Source organism: Ailuropoda melanoleuca, chromosome 13 (assembly GCF_002007445.2).
Source record: "Ailuropoda melanoleuca isolate Jingjing chromosome 13, ASM200744v2, whole genome shotgun sequence".
In the NCBI taxonomy this organism is placed as follows: Eukaryota; Metazoa; Chordata; class Mammalia; order Carnivora; family Ursidae; genus Ailuropoda; species Ailuropoda melanoleuca.
The window spans coordinates 39,426,114-39,441,557 of NC_048230.1; the positions used below are offsets into that span (position 1 = coordinate 39,426,114).

Consider the following 15,444-nt stretch of genomic DNA (forward strand, 5'->3'; position numbering starts at 1 on the left):
CGGCGGCCGCTGCCCCAGCTCTCGATGGTGCGCGCGGCGCGGTCCAGGGAGCTGCTCACGCCCGCCGTGGTTACCATGTCGCGTGCCGCCTGCAGCATCTTGAGCACGCTGGCCTGGGCCGAGCCAGCGGTCACGTCCGGGCTGGGTGGCCGCGCGGGGCTGGCCAGGCTCTGCACCCCGCTGAAGCAGCTGTAGATGCCCTGGGCAGCCGGGAGGAGAGAGCCGTGAGCGGCCAGCTCCTCTCAGGGACCGCCCACCTCCCCGGTCCAAGCACCAGCCCGCGCGTCCCCACGTCCCAGGAAGCAAGGAACATTAGTTCCTATGCGCCCAGCACTGTGCCACTGCGAGCGCAATTGCCCGGGAGCGATCTGAGGCTCCAAGAGGTTCTCTTCCTAGAGGCGCACAGCTTGTCAATAGCAGTGAGGGTTCGAACCCGTCAGCCGGGCTCGGAAACACTGGCCCGCGTGCTGCGGGAGGGCTCTGCTTCTCCCCTGCTGTGCGCTGCCGGCTGGCCCCCAGTTCTTACACCAGTAAATGGGGCCATGGCTAGCTCTGACTTAACTGGGTTGGTGCCCCTAAAGCTGGGGCCTGCCTGGGGTGGGGTGGCACCCACCCTGCTGAAGGCCAGCAGGAAGTCCAGCCGGGGCGTGCTGGGCACTGAGTGGCGCAGTTTCCAGTAGACCAGGTGCTCCCAGGCAAAGACCAGCAGGGCCAGCCCCATGGCTACGAGCAGCATGTAGAAGACGCCGGCCATGTTGTCGATGTCCAGCTTGCTGCTCATCACCTCATTCTTCTCGTTCTGGCAAATCCCCGACAGCCACACCGTCTCCAGCTTCTGTGTCTCCCCTGGCGAGGGGGGGACAGCAGGGGACACACCTGGCTCAGGGAAGACCCTCCCAATGGTCTTCACGCAAGCCTGGAGCGAGGCGGGGTCTGGAGCCAGGGTGCCACCCTCTTGCAGGGCCACACAGGGCTCTAGCCCGGCAGAGGCAGGACTGGGGGGCAGGGGGTGTCAATGAGCAGGAAGAAAGGAAAGCAGAGTGGGGGCTGGGGTGGGCGACACCAGCCTTTGACATGCGCACCCCCCACGTGCCCAGGAAGAGCTTGCTGACCGGGTGGATGTTATCGTTCACTTCTGGGCCAAACTTGGGGGTCATCTCCATGCCAGGCACAGAGCTGGGCACACAGAGACAAGAGGCCTAGGCCCCTGAGGACACCCTAGCACCTTCATTGCTATCATTCTCATTCTGTGGTATTGAGGGAGAATCAGTTTATCCTTCAGCACTGCAGCCTCTGGGTTTGGGGGTAGGGCCAGCTGGGCTGCTTACACATGTGAGCCNCGGCCCCTGAGGACACCCTAGCACCTTCATTGCTATCATTCTCATTCTGTGGTATTGAGGGAGAATCACAGTTTATCCTTCAGCACTGCAGCCTCTGGGTTTGGGGGTAGGGCCAGCTGGGCTGCTTACACATGTGAGCCACTGGTACCAAGGCAAGCCTGGGCCCCGGCTCTGGGACTGGGCAGGACCTTGGCACTACCCTAGGTGATCTCAAGGTGGAAATGGTTGGGACAAGGGTCTAGAGAAAAAAAAGAGGATCTGAGCCTACGCTGCCCCCCCCCAAAGCCCCACCGCGGGACCTGAGCTTCCTCCTGTCTTCCTGCCCTTCATGGACTCTCATGTAGTCCTATCTCCCACTCCCTCCTGGCAAGCCCACCTCTTCCCCAGGTCTTCATGCAGTTCCTCCAGATACCCCCACCCACGGGCCCAGCTCTCACTCCCAGAGACGTCTTCCTGCCCACAGGCCCTGGGACTCCGAGAAGAGTAGTGGAGATGCTGGCCAGCCATCAGGCCAGTGTCCCCACCTCAGCTTCTATGGCCCACCCTGGGCCCCAGGCCCCCAGCAGCAGCACCCACCATCCCCCAAGAACTGCAGGAGTGCTAAGTCTATGGCCCGCTTCCAGTGGGAGTCCTTCTGCATGGCGATGCCGTAGCCGGTGGTGGCAAAGACCTTGCCAGAGCCGATGGTGACCAGCTTGCAGCCCTCGTCTTTGCCCGCCATGTAGTTGAGGACAGCAGCGTCATAGATGAAGGCGTCCAGCTTCCTGGGGACAGGCCAGGGGGCATGTGATGTGGGGACACCAAACCTAGGGCCTGACAGGGATCTAGGCCCTATGAGCCCCCTGAGCACTGACCAGGAGGGATGGGTGGGCAGAGCCTTCTCTGGTTCTCCTGGGTCCCGGATGCAGAGCTCAGGGACCCCACCTACCCTCCTCTCAGAGGGACCAGGGAGCTCTCTACCCTCAGAGGACACACCCTCTCTGCCCAGCCCCTCCATGCCTCCAGGACCCTAAGAAGGTCCCACCGCCACCTCAGGCCAAGACTGACCCCTGTGAAGCCTCAGCCGCATCTCTGGGCCACAGTGGGCATGCAGTTTTGCTTGAAACTTCGCTCTGCCCCAAGTCCTACAGGACACCCCAGCCTCAATGTCCCCACCTTGCGTGTCTCAGGAAGGGCCAGAGCTGAGGCTGGTCATCAGGGAGGCATGTGGGTAGAGAAGTCAGAGGGTGGGTGCAGAGCTGAGGACCCACCCCATCTTGAGGCTGCTGAGCGCATCTTCCACCGAACGCTGGTTGAACTTGACCATGTGGGTGTGCATGTCTCGATAGTTGCTGCGGATGTTCCGCTCTGTGCTGCCATTGGGCACCGTGCCAAAGCGGAAGGGTGGGTACTGGTCTTGAGGCCGCTGGAACTGTGGGCAGAGAGCAGGCGCTGTTCATCCCCCTCTGTCCAGCCTTGCAGGCACCGACACTCCCCGACCCTGTCCCCTGGGCCCAGCCCTGGGGTCTGCACTTGCATGGTGAGGGCACAGGAGTCCGAGAGACTGTCCAGGCCACTCCTGTGTTTTACAAATGGTGACATTGAGACCAGGTCGGGAAGAGACTTACCCAAGGCCACTCAGTCGGTGGACCTGAGCCCTCCGCCCCCTCCCCTTGTGCCCCAGCCTCTCCTCCCCAGGCTCCCCAGGCTCCCCAGCTGCTCCCTGCTCCCTGCTCCATTTCAATCCTCTCCTGGGTCCCCCGCTCTTGGCCCTCCTGCCCTCTGCCAGCTGTGGCCGCAGGACCTTCTTATCACTGAGGCCAGACACAGTGTCGATGTACTGCTCCTGGATCATGAAGGCTGCCAGGTTGGCGGTGTAGCTGGCGAGGAAGATGACTGCAAAGAAGGCCCAGACCAGGACCATGATCTTGCTGGTGGTGCCTCGGGGGTTCTCGATGGGCACTGAGTTGTTGAAGACCAGCGCCCACAGCAGCCACACAGACTTGCCGATGGTGAAGGATGGGCCCCCAGACTCTGGGAGTGAGAGGGTGGGCGCAGAGGGGCTCAGGTCCTCACTCTGTCCTGGGCGAGGCCCCATCCCCAGCCATCCCCACTCCAGGGCAAGCCAGCCCACCTTGTTCCTCTGTCTCATGTATCTGACAGGCCCCTGCCGGTTGTCTGGAAGCCAGAGACCTCCCCCAGGACCCAGCCTTCTCTGAGGAGCCCCTGCGGCCCTGAGCCCGGCCCCATCCCCATGCTCTCTCCGCCCAGGCCTGGCTGAGAGCTTACTCTTGCCGCTGGTGAGGTTCTTGTTGTAGCTGACAGGGCTAAAGTACTCAAACATGAAGACCGTGACGGCCACCACGGTGAGACACATGACGAACATCATCACCCACACGGAAGGGCTGTAGGGCTCTGGGAACAGAGGGAGGCAGCTCAGAGGCCAGAGCACTGGGTGCTGACAGGGGCACCCACTTGGTCAGAGGAGGGCGGGGCCCATGAGCCCCGAGGACTGAGCCAAGGGGTCTCTGACTCTCAGAGCAGCAGAGCCGCGGGAGAGACCCCACACCCCACCCCGGGGAGGCCAGGCTCTCCAGCATTCTTGGTTTCCCCCTCCCCTCTGCCCCGGGACAAGATCCCATCACCCCACCCCCAGGAAACTTCCCTTTGACGACACATATCCCCTAGATCCCACTCCCACCCCCAACTTCCTTTCACAAAAAGACTTTACACCCCATGCGCTCTCTCCTCCCTGTCCCATTCCCCCCAGCCTGCAAGGCCTACAACCTGCTCCTTCCCCCATCCTCCTCCGCCCGCCTGGCCAGATTCCACAAAGCCAGGGCAGCTTGCCCAGGGCATTTTCTCATTCCCTCTCCTCCCTCGCCTGCTTAACCACACTCCTGTTCTGGAAGTGCCCTGCCTGGCCCAGTGTGGATGAGCTGCTTGTTCAGCCTGGAATCAGGATCTTTGAGATCAGGTCTCACTCTTGATCCTACTGACAGGGCCCGGAAGCCCCAGGAGCTGGGGAGACCAACTGAGCTCCTCTGACCCGTCTACTCAATGGCTTCAGTCTCCCTGAGCAAGGAGGCATGACTGCCGTAAGCACTGTGTCCCCGATGCCATGCCTATCCTCTGGGGTGGGGTTTGTTGTCTTCTGTGCAGCCGAGGAACCCTGCTCAGAGAGGTTCAGTGACTTGCTCAAGGCCACACAGCAGGAAGGGGATGCTCTCCTCTGCTCCTGGCTGAGGCTTGCCCGTCCTCGTGGCTGTCTGTAAACCTCACGCTGCAAGTCCCACTGACCTCCTGACAGGGCTCTTGGTGACAGCCAGGACTATGGCTGTATCCCCAGCAGCTAGCGGGAGGCTCGGCGCAAAAGGGGGTGCCCCACGGATGCTGAATTCCCGATCAAGTCACAGACTAGCACCGCTTGCCACTCTCTGGGTCGGCTCCTCCAGCTCCCTGCAAAGCTTCTCCCCTAGTGCGTCCTATCCCACAAGGCACCTCCCGAAGTCAGCCTGCCTTCCCAGCTTTCCTGCTCCTCCCAACGGCCCCTCCGTACCCAGTCCTCTGGCTCGGAATGGAACATCGGCTTCACTCTCCCCTCTCCGTCCTACTCTCCTGCAGCTCAGGCCTCCGGCCAACCTCCAAGGCACCCACAGCTGCCGTGCTGGCCCTCTGAGCCCCACCCCAAACTCCCTGTTTCCAAGCGTGCTCCTTAGACCCTGGAGCCCTCCCTGCCCACCCCGAGCCGCACCCAGGAAGGCTGACGGGGAGACAGTGCCGTTGCTGCGTGCCACCATCACGCTGATGCCCGTCTCCACAAAGGGCACGGAGAAGTCCACAATCTCGGAGCGCTCCTCGTTGATGGTGAGGGAGCCGATGGCCATGTCTGCCCGCTTGTAGTACACCTGGGGCCATGGGGGCCAGGCCCGGATTGGAGAAAGTGTCCCACCGGCTGGAGCACCCTCTCCAGCCTCCCCCAGCCACCCTTCCAGCACCTCTCGGGCTGAGCCGGCTGTTCCCATCTGGGGTCCTCAGAGCTCCACTTGCAGTACTGACCAGCCCAGGGGGCGTTACTGGTGACAGCCCATCTTCCCTGCCAGCTGGGAGAGCCTTAGGAGCTGGGCCCAGGCCCCGCCCTGACTGACCCGCCCCCCAGCACAGGAACATCGAGGGGTGGCTGAGCGATGCGTGGGGCCTGGGGTGGCCAGCGGGCAGGGGGATGGGCTCAGCCGGACCTCAGGGGCGGGCCTACCTCCCCGATCATGCCGTTCCACACGCCCCGAACCCTCTTGCCATGCTTGCCATTGGTCACCAGGTACAGGTCATAGGAGAACTTGACCACCTTGGCCAGCTTCTTGAGGATGTCAATGCAGAAGCCCTTACAGCAGAGCTTGGTGTAGGGGGCTGTGTCACTGCTGCTGCCACCAAGAGACCACCAGAAGTCAGAGCCGGCAGCTCCTCCCAGTTTGGTGGGCGGCCCCCAACCCCCTACCCAGGCATAAGCCACACACGCCTGCCATCGCCTGACAGCTCACACGGGGCCTTCCCGTGTGTTCTCGCGGACCTGAAGGTGTGGTTGCTGTGCCTGCGGCACGGCACAGTGTTGGGCACACAGCCGCCCGTGCCAGGGTCAGGGCTCTCCACGATGACAAAGGGCCGCTCTTCCAGCGTAGCCACCGTCACATGCCGGCTGTCCATAACAGGCTGTAGAGACGCGCTATAGCGAGGCCACACCGGGTACTTCATGTGGAGGACACCGTGGTCCCAGCGCCCCACCTGCAAAGGGTGACCAGCTTCAGCCGGGGACCTCCAGCCCAAATCCCCCCACCCTCTAGGTAGGGCCCCTGGTGGGGCCTGCCAGGGCCAAGAATGCCCCTCCCTAACCTGGGGACATCCGGGGCAGGACCATTTGGGGAGCAAGGGGCTGGGCAGGGCCCAGAAGGGAGAGCTCCCCGCAGCCCCCTCCCAGCCTCTGGTCCCTGAGCTTTTCCAATCTAGCCTCCACACCGCTGCTGGCCCACAGCATCGTCCCCGAGCCCAGACCTGAGCCTGTCTCACCACGCTACCCCCACCCCCACCCCCATCCCCACCTCAGTATGAAGTCCTTCACCCAGTACTCAAGGCCTTCCCACTCAGGTCCACCTTACCCCCCTCACCGCGCTCTTCCTCCTCAGTCTCCACACCCCCAAACACATTACTTTAAAATGCCTCAAACCCTTCCACCCCTCTGTCTAAACCAGCCTAGTACCTTCCTGATGGGCTGCTTCTCAGCCCTCCACAGTGCAGCCCAAACATCCCAACTTCTGTGGATCCTTCCCCAGTTCCCTCCTTTGAAGACAGAACTGGTTTTGGCCCTTCTCTGTACCCCCACAGTGCTTTGCACACATCTCCTCAAATTCTCTGTTTACATGTCCGTCTGGCCAGCATAGCTGTGGGCGAGTCCCCCAGGGGCAGGACAAATGCTTGACAAGTTCTCTCATGGGGGAGGCTAGGGTGCCATGGGGGCCCTCAGCCGAGCTGCCTCACCCACCCTGGTTCAGTGCAGATGCTTCAGCTGAGACCGGAAGGATGAGGGGCTGGATGGAGGACAGAAGGGACCCTCTGCTCAGCTGTGAGACAAGAGGGGCTGGGGACAAAATGAGAGGATACCGAGGAACCCTGGGCTCACCCCCTTCTCACCATCTCCCAGAGGCGGTGGCGGTTGAGGGCGATCACAACCATGGTGGGCTGGACCAGGTACCCACCAGGGCTGAAGGAGAAGTCTCGGCCCTCCCAGGTGACATTCAGTAGGTGCCTGCAGTGGGGGAGAGAAACCAGGGTGTCCCCACAGCCCTGCCCAGGACCAGAGGCCCCCTCCCCCACCTTCCACCTCACCCCCATTACCACCACCAGCTAGTACTGACTCTGCCCTTACTGTTCCGGTTCCCTGTATTGACACACCCCCTCCGAAATCCTCGACACAACTTCAAACCGGCTTTTTTTTTTTTTCAGTTGTTGAAACTAAGCTCAGAGAGGTAAGGTAACCTGGCCCCAGGCACACAGCTAGTGGGAGGTGTGGCCAGCGAGCCCAAGCTCCCTGCAGCCCAGGTGCGCTGAAGGGCCCTGCCCCCTCCCATGACCGGGCCAGGTGCCCACCTGTAGAAGGCCTCCCGTGCAGGGCTGACGGGCCCGGGGTAGCCACGGCAGTCCCCAGCCGGGGAGGGCAGGGCACCATGCTGCCGCTGGTAGCCGTGGGCTCCCAGAGCCAGGATGGCCACGCCGTCGCGGACCTTCTGGCGGAGGCTGAGGCGCCAGCTCTCGGTGACGACGCTGATGAGGCCCACGGGGAAGGCCGCGGGGGGCGCGTCAGTGCTGCCCAGTGCCAGGCTGGGCACCAGCCACACGTGTCCGGGCCCCACCAGGCCCGCCTGCGCCGCCTCGGCGAAGAGCACCTCGGCCTCCTCCCGCGAGCAGTAGGCCACCAGCACCGGGGCGTCGACCTGGCGCAGCAGGCGCTGGATGTGTGCGCGCTGCCCGCCCGGGCCCAGCTCCAGGGTGAGCACGTCCAGCAGCCGCCAGCTCAGGTAGCTGGCGTCGGCGATGGCGCGCACCCCGTCCAGGAAGAGCGCGTGCCCCGGGTGCAGGCTGGTGATCACGGCGAACGCGCTCCAGTCGTACTCCTCCAGCACCTTGAACAGCACCTGCAGCTGCTGCTCCAGGGACACGCCCAGCTGCAGGAAGGCGGAGCCCGGCTCCTGGGGGCGGGGCGGGGCCTGAGTCGGGGCGGGGGCGGCGCGCCCCGCCCCAACTCCTGCTCCCTCCCGCAGTCCCCTGATGAGGATGCCTCCCGCCCCGGAAGCCCCCGTGCCGCAACACCTGCCTCCCGCCCCCCCCGCGGTTCCTAATCCCTGCTGCCCAGTAGAATCACCTGGGGGGCTTTTAAAACTACTCAAGAGGGCCCCCACCGGAGCAACGCCGGATTAAAGACTAGCTGCCCCCGCGGAGCTGGTTGGAAATTCAAATTCTCCGGCGCCTCGCTCGCACACCTCCTGGATCAGAATCTGGGGATGGCGCCCATGACTCTGTATTCTAACAAGCTCTTCAGGTGCTTCTTGAGCCCGCCAGTTTGGGAAGCGCTGCCTCAGACCAACTTTAAGGTAGAAAACCACCATGCTGGGAGTTACTGTCGGGCCCAAAGGTAACTGGGAGCACCATCCGCCGCGGAGCCCTGGGGATGAGAACGCTCCTCCCCTCCACCGCCTCCACCATCACAGATGCCGAGGGCACTGCCCTTTGGAGCCTGGGCTAGCACGATCCCCTCCTAACTGTGGGCTCCCTGCTGCCCCTGCAGGCCCCCAAGATTTCACCACACCGCTGCTGTCCCAATCTTTTTTAAAAAGCAAATCCGGGACAACCCTACAGGACAAGTAACCCAGTTCCCTCAGCAAACAAATGGCAAAAAAAGGAGGGCGGTGGAGGAGGGTCCTAGAGACTGAGGCTCAGAAGCTACATCCGCCAGGCACTAGGTGGAAACCTGATGTGTTTCTCGATTCAAGCAAATACATTTAAAAATAGGCATTTGTGATGTTTATGAAACAATGGGGAAATTTGAAACTGGATATTTGATGATGTTACGGAATTTTGATTTTTAGATGTGATAATGTATACTGGCTTGGTTTTTAAGCCCTTATCTATTAGAGATATATAGAGAAGTATTTCTGGATGGGACAATAGAATAGGGCTTTGCCTCAGACATAGAAGAGGCGGAAGTGGGTGGACTTAAGGATGGGGCAGGGTTGGCCGCGGGTGGATAGTACATGGGGTCATTATACTCTTCTATGCATGCTCCAATTTCTCCATAATAAAAAAATAATCATAAAAGAAAGGCAAATCAGTTTGGTCTCCCCCCTCAGCACCTTCTTGTGCCTCCCCAATTACTTAGGATAAAACCCAAATATCTTCCTATGTGCTCAGGATCTCACCTTCCTCTCCAGCCTTCTCTCAAGAACTCCCAGCTCCTTCCACCTGGCTGTCTTCACACCACCTGATGCCTCTGGTGGGAACACTGTCCCCCACTCCACACACACACACACACACACACACACACACACACACAACTTGCCAACTCTCCCTCATCCTCCAGACCTTCGATATGATGTCTTAAGAGACCTTCTCTGCCCAACCCCCTACCCAAATGGGGGCCCTCTTAGACCCTCCTGGCATCCTGTGTTTTTCCTTCAGAACATTTGTCCCAGCTGAGACTTCAGACAAATGTGTGTTTAGAACTTTCTCCCCACAGGATGCAAACTCTGTGAGGGCATGGGGACAGTGACCTGCCCCCATGGGTCTCCCTGCAGGTTAACTGTATCGGATTCTCTGCCCAGCCTGGCCCTCTGCCGCTGGGTCTAGAGCTTGACCAAGGAAGGCCAGAGAAGCAGAGAGAAGGTGGACCAGGGTTGCCCACCAAAGCCAGAGGTAAGCTTGCCACCCACACCCTCTCATCCAGATACGATGTGAAAGCAGCCCAGAAAGTTTATCTTCTAGAACATGGGAACATCCTTCCCACAGCCTTCTCCCCCCTCGCCCAGCTTGCACCCTCAGCCCCCACCTCCCTGCTGGTCCCACCCAATCCCAGCTGCCCAGAGCCTAAGTCTCTCCCTGGCCCAGCCTCTACTCCACTCCTGCAGCCCCAGCCTGGCTCCTGGCCCCCGGCCCCTGGGATGAGAGAACATGAGTTTGGACAAGCACCTTGGGGGTGAGGACCACAGCAGAGCCCCCACTGATGCTGAGGATAGGCACATGGGTCTGGGAGGAGATGAAGTCCAAGATCTGGGCCACGGCCTCGGTGCCCACGTTGTCCTCAAACACAATGCCGTGGACGCGGGCCGCCCCTAGGAGCCCGCAGATCTGGGTGAGGAGGCTGCTGGGATTGGTGTTGTTGACCCCCACAGTGAGCGGCTGGATTTCCAGAGGCAGGGCCATGAAGCTCTGGGGGGGGAGGCGGGTACGAACTTGGGCCTGCGGTGGCCCCGAGCTGCCAAACACCACGGCCACTGTCAGGGCTTGCTCACCCTGCCCGGGGCCCAGCCTTGCCCAGGCGCCGAGGAGTGAGGTGAGCAGCAGGGCTGGCCCCAGGGCGCCACCCATGTCCACTGGAGCGTCCTGCAGAGGGGTCGGGATAGGTACAGGGAGGGAAACAGAAGCACAAAGAGAAAAGATAGGCCCGGGGTCAGAGACGCACATCCCAAGGGAAAGAAAAGAGGGAAAATCCCCCTCCTCAAAGATGGGCAGAGATGGAAGGACAGCCAGACACAGATAAAGAGACAGGTTAGCTGAGCGTCCCCCTGGGGTGCCTGGAGGGGGCAAGGGCTGGAACAACATGAGTCCCCATAGGTGCTCATTGCTTCCATTCTGCTGTCAAACAGCATGCTTGGCTGGAAAGGCCAGATCTTTGGAAATGCATCCGTCTGGGTTCTGCCCCGGGAAGGTACGCTGAAAATGCCAGTCCGGTGTCCAAGAGCATGGATTTCAGTCGGACAGACCGGAGTTCAAGTCCCAGCTCTGCCACTAACTAGCTGTGTGATCCTGGGGAGGTCGCTTAAGTACATTTTCTTCTGATCATCACAGGACGTGCCTCACAGCCCCAAGGGGGTCGTCCACTGCTATCAGCGTCCTTATCTTATAGGTGACAGCCCCACATCCAGGAGAAGGAAGGCGGGTTCTCTGACACTCCCGGCCTCTATATTCCCCAACCCAAACTGAACCTCACATCCCCGAGGGCCCTGCTCTGTGTGGCCCTGCGTGGCACAGAGCCCCTCCTCCTGGGCACCAGACGTCCTCACCCTTCCCCTTTGGCCTCAACTAGCAGCAACCATTCCACAGGAGTGGGACACCCCTGACTTGGTCAGGGCTCAGGGTCTCCTGAAACCCTGAGGTGTCTTCCACATGGGCTGCTCCCCCCCCCCCCGGCGTGCAGGATTGTGTTGACCTAACCCAAGGGCGTGACGTGTATCCCAGCTAAATAAACATCATCGCTTTGGATGGGAACCAACAGCCAAGCCAGTGAGTGGTGCCCACAGATGCCGCGCTCCCTCCCAGCTGGCCATCGGCCACAGCCATGCCACCTTCTCCCTCTTCGTCACATCCCCAGCAAGACTTCTGAGCAGGGCAGAGCCGAAGGGTGACCAGGGTGAACCTGGTTTAATGGCGGCTGAGAAGACAGCACTTTGGGCAGCGGAGGGAATGAATACTCGCTTTGGTGCTCTTGAAATCCACCCCCCACCTTGTATGGTTTCCTGGTCCACCGACTTAGCCTGTCAGCCCAGAGACATGTGTGAGTCTGGGATTGGAACCTAAAAGATGCCAGGCCACAGCACGCCTCAGCCACCACCAATCAGGGAGCTCAAGTGACACCTGCAAAGGGCGCCTCCGTGCTTGCTCCCCCCTTTCCCAGGCCTTTCTGTGTGCATCTCTGCTCACAGCGCAGTCCCGGGAGGTTCCCTGTCCCCTGGGCAGCCCCAAGGCTCCCCGATCTCTGCCTCCCAGCTCTGAGCTCCACGTCTGTGCCGTGCGGAACAGCAGCCGCCAGTCACGGGTGACCGTGGGCAGCGGAAATGCAGCTTGTCTGAACTGAGGTCTGAGGTCAGTGTCACATACATGCTGGATATGGAAGATTGAGTGTGAAAAAAAATGTAAATCCCATGAATATTCTTTATATCGATGATATGTGGAAGTAATATTTTACATACATTGAGTTAAACAAAATATACTCATTTCACCTGTTTCTTTTTACTTGTTCTAATGTTGCCACTGGAAAATTTACAATGACACCTGCAGCTCTCATGTTGCTGATTTGGACAATGTGACTCTAGATGTAGGACCCACGCTCTCCCCCAGCTCCAAGGGGACACTCCCCCTGGAGACTCCCTCGATGGGAAGTTATCCTCCAGGATTGGGGCTGAGAAGGAGAGGACTGTCAGGCAGGCGGTGCCTGTCACCAGAGTGAGCACACAGTATCTCTGGAGGGAGGGCTCCCCCCCAGGCAAGTTTCTCTGAGCTTCAGATAGCAAAGGGCAGATTCAAAGAGATGCAGACCCCAGAGTCTTACCACCACATGACCTCCAGCCTCCCCCACAAGGCAGAAGGGTCATACCCCCAGCCCTGGACCCTCAACCTCTCCACCTCCCATCCGCCTCACTCCCCTCGCACCCTGCTGGTCTGAAACGTTCTGGCCACTGCACCCCTCCTCACGCAGCACAGCTGCTCCCCGGCGCCCACACATGAAGTCCAGACACTTTGGGCCCATGACTAGGGCCCCACGCACCCTGACACCAACCCATTGTCTCCCCTCCATAGACCCCACACTCCTGCCAGTCTGTTAGCCAGACAGCCCCTCACTGTCCTCATCTCCACATCTCTGCTCTGCGGTTCCCTCGGGCTAGAATGTCCTCTTCTCACGGCCTCTCTCTTTTCTACACAACAAAATTCCAGAATTTGCAGAGCCCAACTTAAATCCCTCTCCAACCAGGTATCTGCCTTAGTTCCTCCAGGCTCTGGACAGGAGGGGTGAGAAGATATAGGGTCCGGGCGGGCTGTAGGCCACCTCTTTCTTCCTGCCCCACCTCCCTACCTCTGCGGGGTTGGGAAGCTCCCCGCTATGCCGCTGCCGTGATTGGCAGGTGTCTGTGCACTCGGTGATGCCCCTGCCACACACCTGACCTTCTCTTAGGAACCTCTACCACTCTCTCATCAGCTCCCACCTTTCGTTGGCGGGCTCAGTTAATGAACACCGGCACCCCCAAAAGGCCCAGGGCATGGTTGCCAGTGGTCAGTCCTCTGAAACCTTAGACATCACCTTGAGCTCTCTGAGCACCTGCACGTGCCTAAGGCTCTTGTTGCCGCGCTCAGCTCCCCTCCCCCCCCCCCGCCTCATTCCCAGGCAGGCTCCCCCACACGGATGTGCGCACATGCACACTCACACCCAGACACTGGTGGCTCCCCCCTCTCCCGCCAGGAGCTTTGGCCCCAGGAAGGGGCCCCACCCACCAGCTTTGTTTTGGCTGCTCAGCCCGTTGTATCCACTGCCCTTTGCTAAGCGGCCTCTACTTTGCCGTCGGGTTTTCCTTCCCTCCTTGACTTTTGCTGAGCTAAAATCGGAACCCAGGTGTCAGGGGAGAAGACCGCTCCTGCATCTCGCTCCCACTGGCGCCGGCACCAAAGTCTCCCTCCAAGATTAACTCCCCCCTCCCCGCTGATTCCGCCCCGGCCCCCCGGGGGGCGCCCCGCCCCCTCCCCTTGGCAGGAATCTCTTACACTCGGGCTGTGAAGTTCGGGGTATTTTTAGGCCGGCGATAAATAATTCATAGGGAACGTGGCATCAGGCTCCCCCCGCGGGAGGACGGGGCGCGAGCGGCGAGAGCCACCGTCACCCGCGGCTCAAGGACACTCGCGATGCGGCGGCGGCGGCAGCGGCGGCGACTCCGGGCTCCAGGACCCGTGCCACGCCTCCTGGCGGCCAAACTGGGCACCACGTCCGCGCCCCCCCACCCCGCGCTGCTACACCCCACCCCCTCTCCGCAGGCATCCCCGGCTCCTAGGCCCCTCACCCCCAGTCACTGCAAGCCCCGCAGGTTGCCGGGTGGGAGGGGCGAGGTCGCCAGGCAGGCCGGGCTGTGGGCGGGGTACCAGGGCTTGGGGAGAACCCAGAAATCTGGTTTCCAGTCTTCTGGGTCCCCTTCACGCTTCTATCCAAATTCTTAGTACGGAGTTCAGGAGCAGACTTGAAACGGACTGGCGCAGCCAGAAACTAGACGGGCTGCAAGATGGAACACATGAACCTTCCTTGATTTCCTTGTGACCCCGGGTCGGAGACCTAGCCAGGGCGGTACCACCACCGGAGGGCTGGGGGACCTAGCCCCAAGTCCCTCCGGGTGAGCAGGGCTGGGAACCAGGGTGGTGCGAGCGTCAAGAACCCGGCTGGGATCCCCGCTTCGCTCACCCAGCAGGACCTTCCTATGGGTCGTGGGGAGCACCCGTGGGGATTTTCTGGAGGCTTGCTGCCTTGCCTTCACAAGTCCCTGGCCCTGCCCTCCTAGGCCTGGGCACGAAACGCCATCCGCAGCAGGAGGCTCCAGGTTTCCCTTCCCCGCCGTCGGGGATCGTTGTCGAAGCCCCGGGAGACCTGAGCAACCCGCTGGTGCGACAGCCAGGGCCCAGAGCTCCGGGGCTCACGGTTCCCCCATGGTCCTCTTCGCCTGGCCTTCCTTTTGCGCCCCCGGAGCCCGGGTCCACCGGGCGTGGAGTCCACATTTGGGAAGACCCCACCACCCCGTGAAGCCCGCGCTGATTCCTTGAGGTCAGAGGAAGGAGCGCTGTGCCGGGCAGAGGAGCGGAAGAAGGAGAGCTAGGGGATGGGGGAGATAAGGATCTGGGGGACTCGCAGCGTGTGAAGGGGCGGAGGTGTCAAGGGAGAGGCGCGTAGAAGGTGCTGACCTCCGGGAGGCGGGGGCCCGAGCTCCCCAAGCCACCCACAGCCCCCTTTGGGCCTCTCTACCCAGGCCCTCTCCAGCCCCCTTCGCGCAGTGGCGGCCCCAGCGCCCGGCCCAGCTCCCCGCCCCAGCGGCTTCCAGCAGCAACAGTTGCGGGGGCCGGCGGCCCAGACTCCCGCGTCCCCGCACCGCCCCCTCCCCCGCGGCGCCGCGACGCCCAGCGAAGGAGGAGCTGGAGGGCTCGGCGACCGGGGAGACAAACGTCTTGGGCGCCTCACCCGCGTCCTTCCCTCGCGTCTGCCGCGCGCCTGTCACCTCGGCCTCCGTGCCTCGCCTCCCCTCCGCCCGCCCGGGTCCGAATCCCAGGCCCGGTCCCCGAGGGTCCCTGGTTCCCGCCCGCCCCCTCCTCGGGTTCCCCGCGCCGGCCAGACTGTCCCCGGGAGTCCCGCGTCTGTCTCCGCCGTCCTTGCCCGCGCGGCGCCCGAGCCCAGCCCCAAGTTGGCGGCGAAGTTGGCGTCCCCGGCTCGCCACCCGACACTCACCGGGGGGAAGGGGCGCTGCGCCCGCGCCGAGAGCCCGCGCCGGCCGCCTCCTGCACGCTGCATGTCCCGGAGCCTCGGCCCCGCGCGCTGGCGCGCTCCGTCCTAGCTCGGCGG

At 61.8% G+C, this 15,444-nt stretch overlaps 1 protein-coding gene and 1 long non-coding RNA gene across 2 annotated transcripts; one reads left to right on the plus strand and one right to left on the minus strand.

Annotated features, from left to right (window-relative positions):
- Positions 1–208: 208 nt before the first annotated feature.
- GRIN2C (glutamate ionotropic receptor NMDA type subunit 2C) lies at positions 209–15,394 on the minus strand. Its single transcript, XM_034640290.1, has 12 exons — positions 15,331–15,394; positions 10,050–10,463; positions 7,458–8,056; positions 7,002–7,116; positions 5,887–6,098; positions 5,575–5,737; positions 5,074–5,227; positions 3,609–3,734; positions 3,124–3,353; positions 2,591–2,751; positions 1,917–2,104; positions 209–846 (listed from the first exon to the last, which is right to left on the minus strand). Exons 1-12 carry the CDS (start codon positions 15,391–15,393, stop codon positions 437–439), a joined length of 2,835 nt encoding a protein of 944 aa, XP_034496181.1. The 5' UTR covers position 15,394; the 3' UTR covers positions 209–436.
- Positions 3,205–5,006, plus strand: LOC117795470. Its single transcript, XR_004619509.1, has 4 exons — positions 3,205–3,331; positions 3,483–3,685; positions 4,322–4,417; positions 4,944–5,006. It is a non-coding gene; the product is annotated as an uncharacterized LOC117795470 (long non-coding RNA).
- Positions 15,395–15,444: the final 50 nt, after the last annotated feature.

Coding starts and splice junctions, on each gene's coding strand:
- GRIN2C (XM_034640290.1), bottom strand. CDS start 15,393: ATGCAGCGTGCAGGAGGCGGCCGGCGCGGGCTCTCGGCGCGGGCGCAG. Junction 5,738..5,886: donor CACAGCAACCACACCTTCAG/GTCCGCGAGAAC, acceptor TGGTGGCAGCAG/CAGTGACACAGCCCCCTACA. Junction 3,354..3,608: donor GAACCTCACCAGCGGCAAGA/GTAAGCTCTCAG, acceptor TCTCACTCCCAG/AGTCTGGGGGCCCATCCTTC.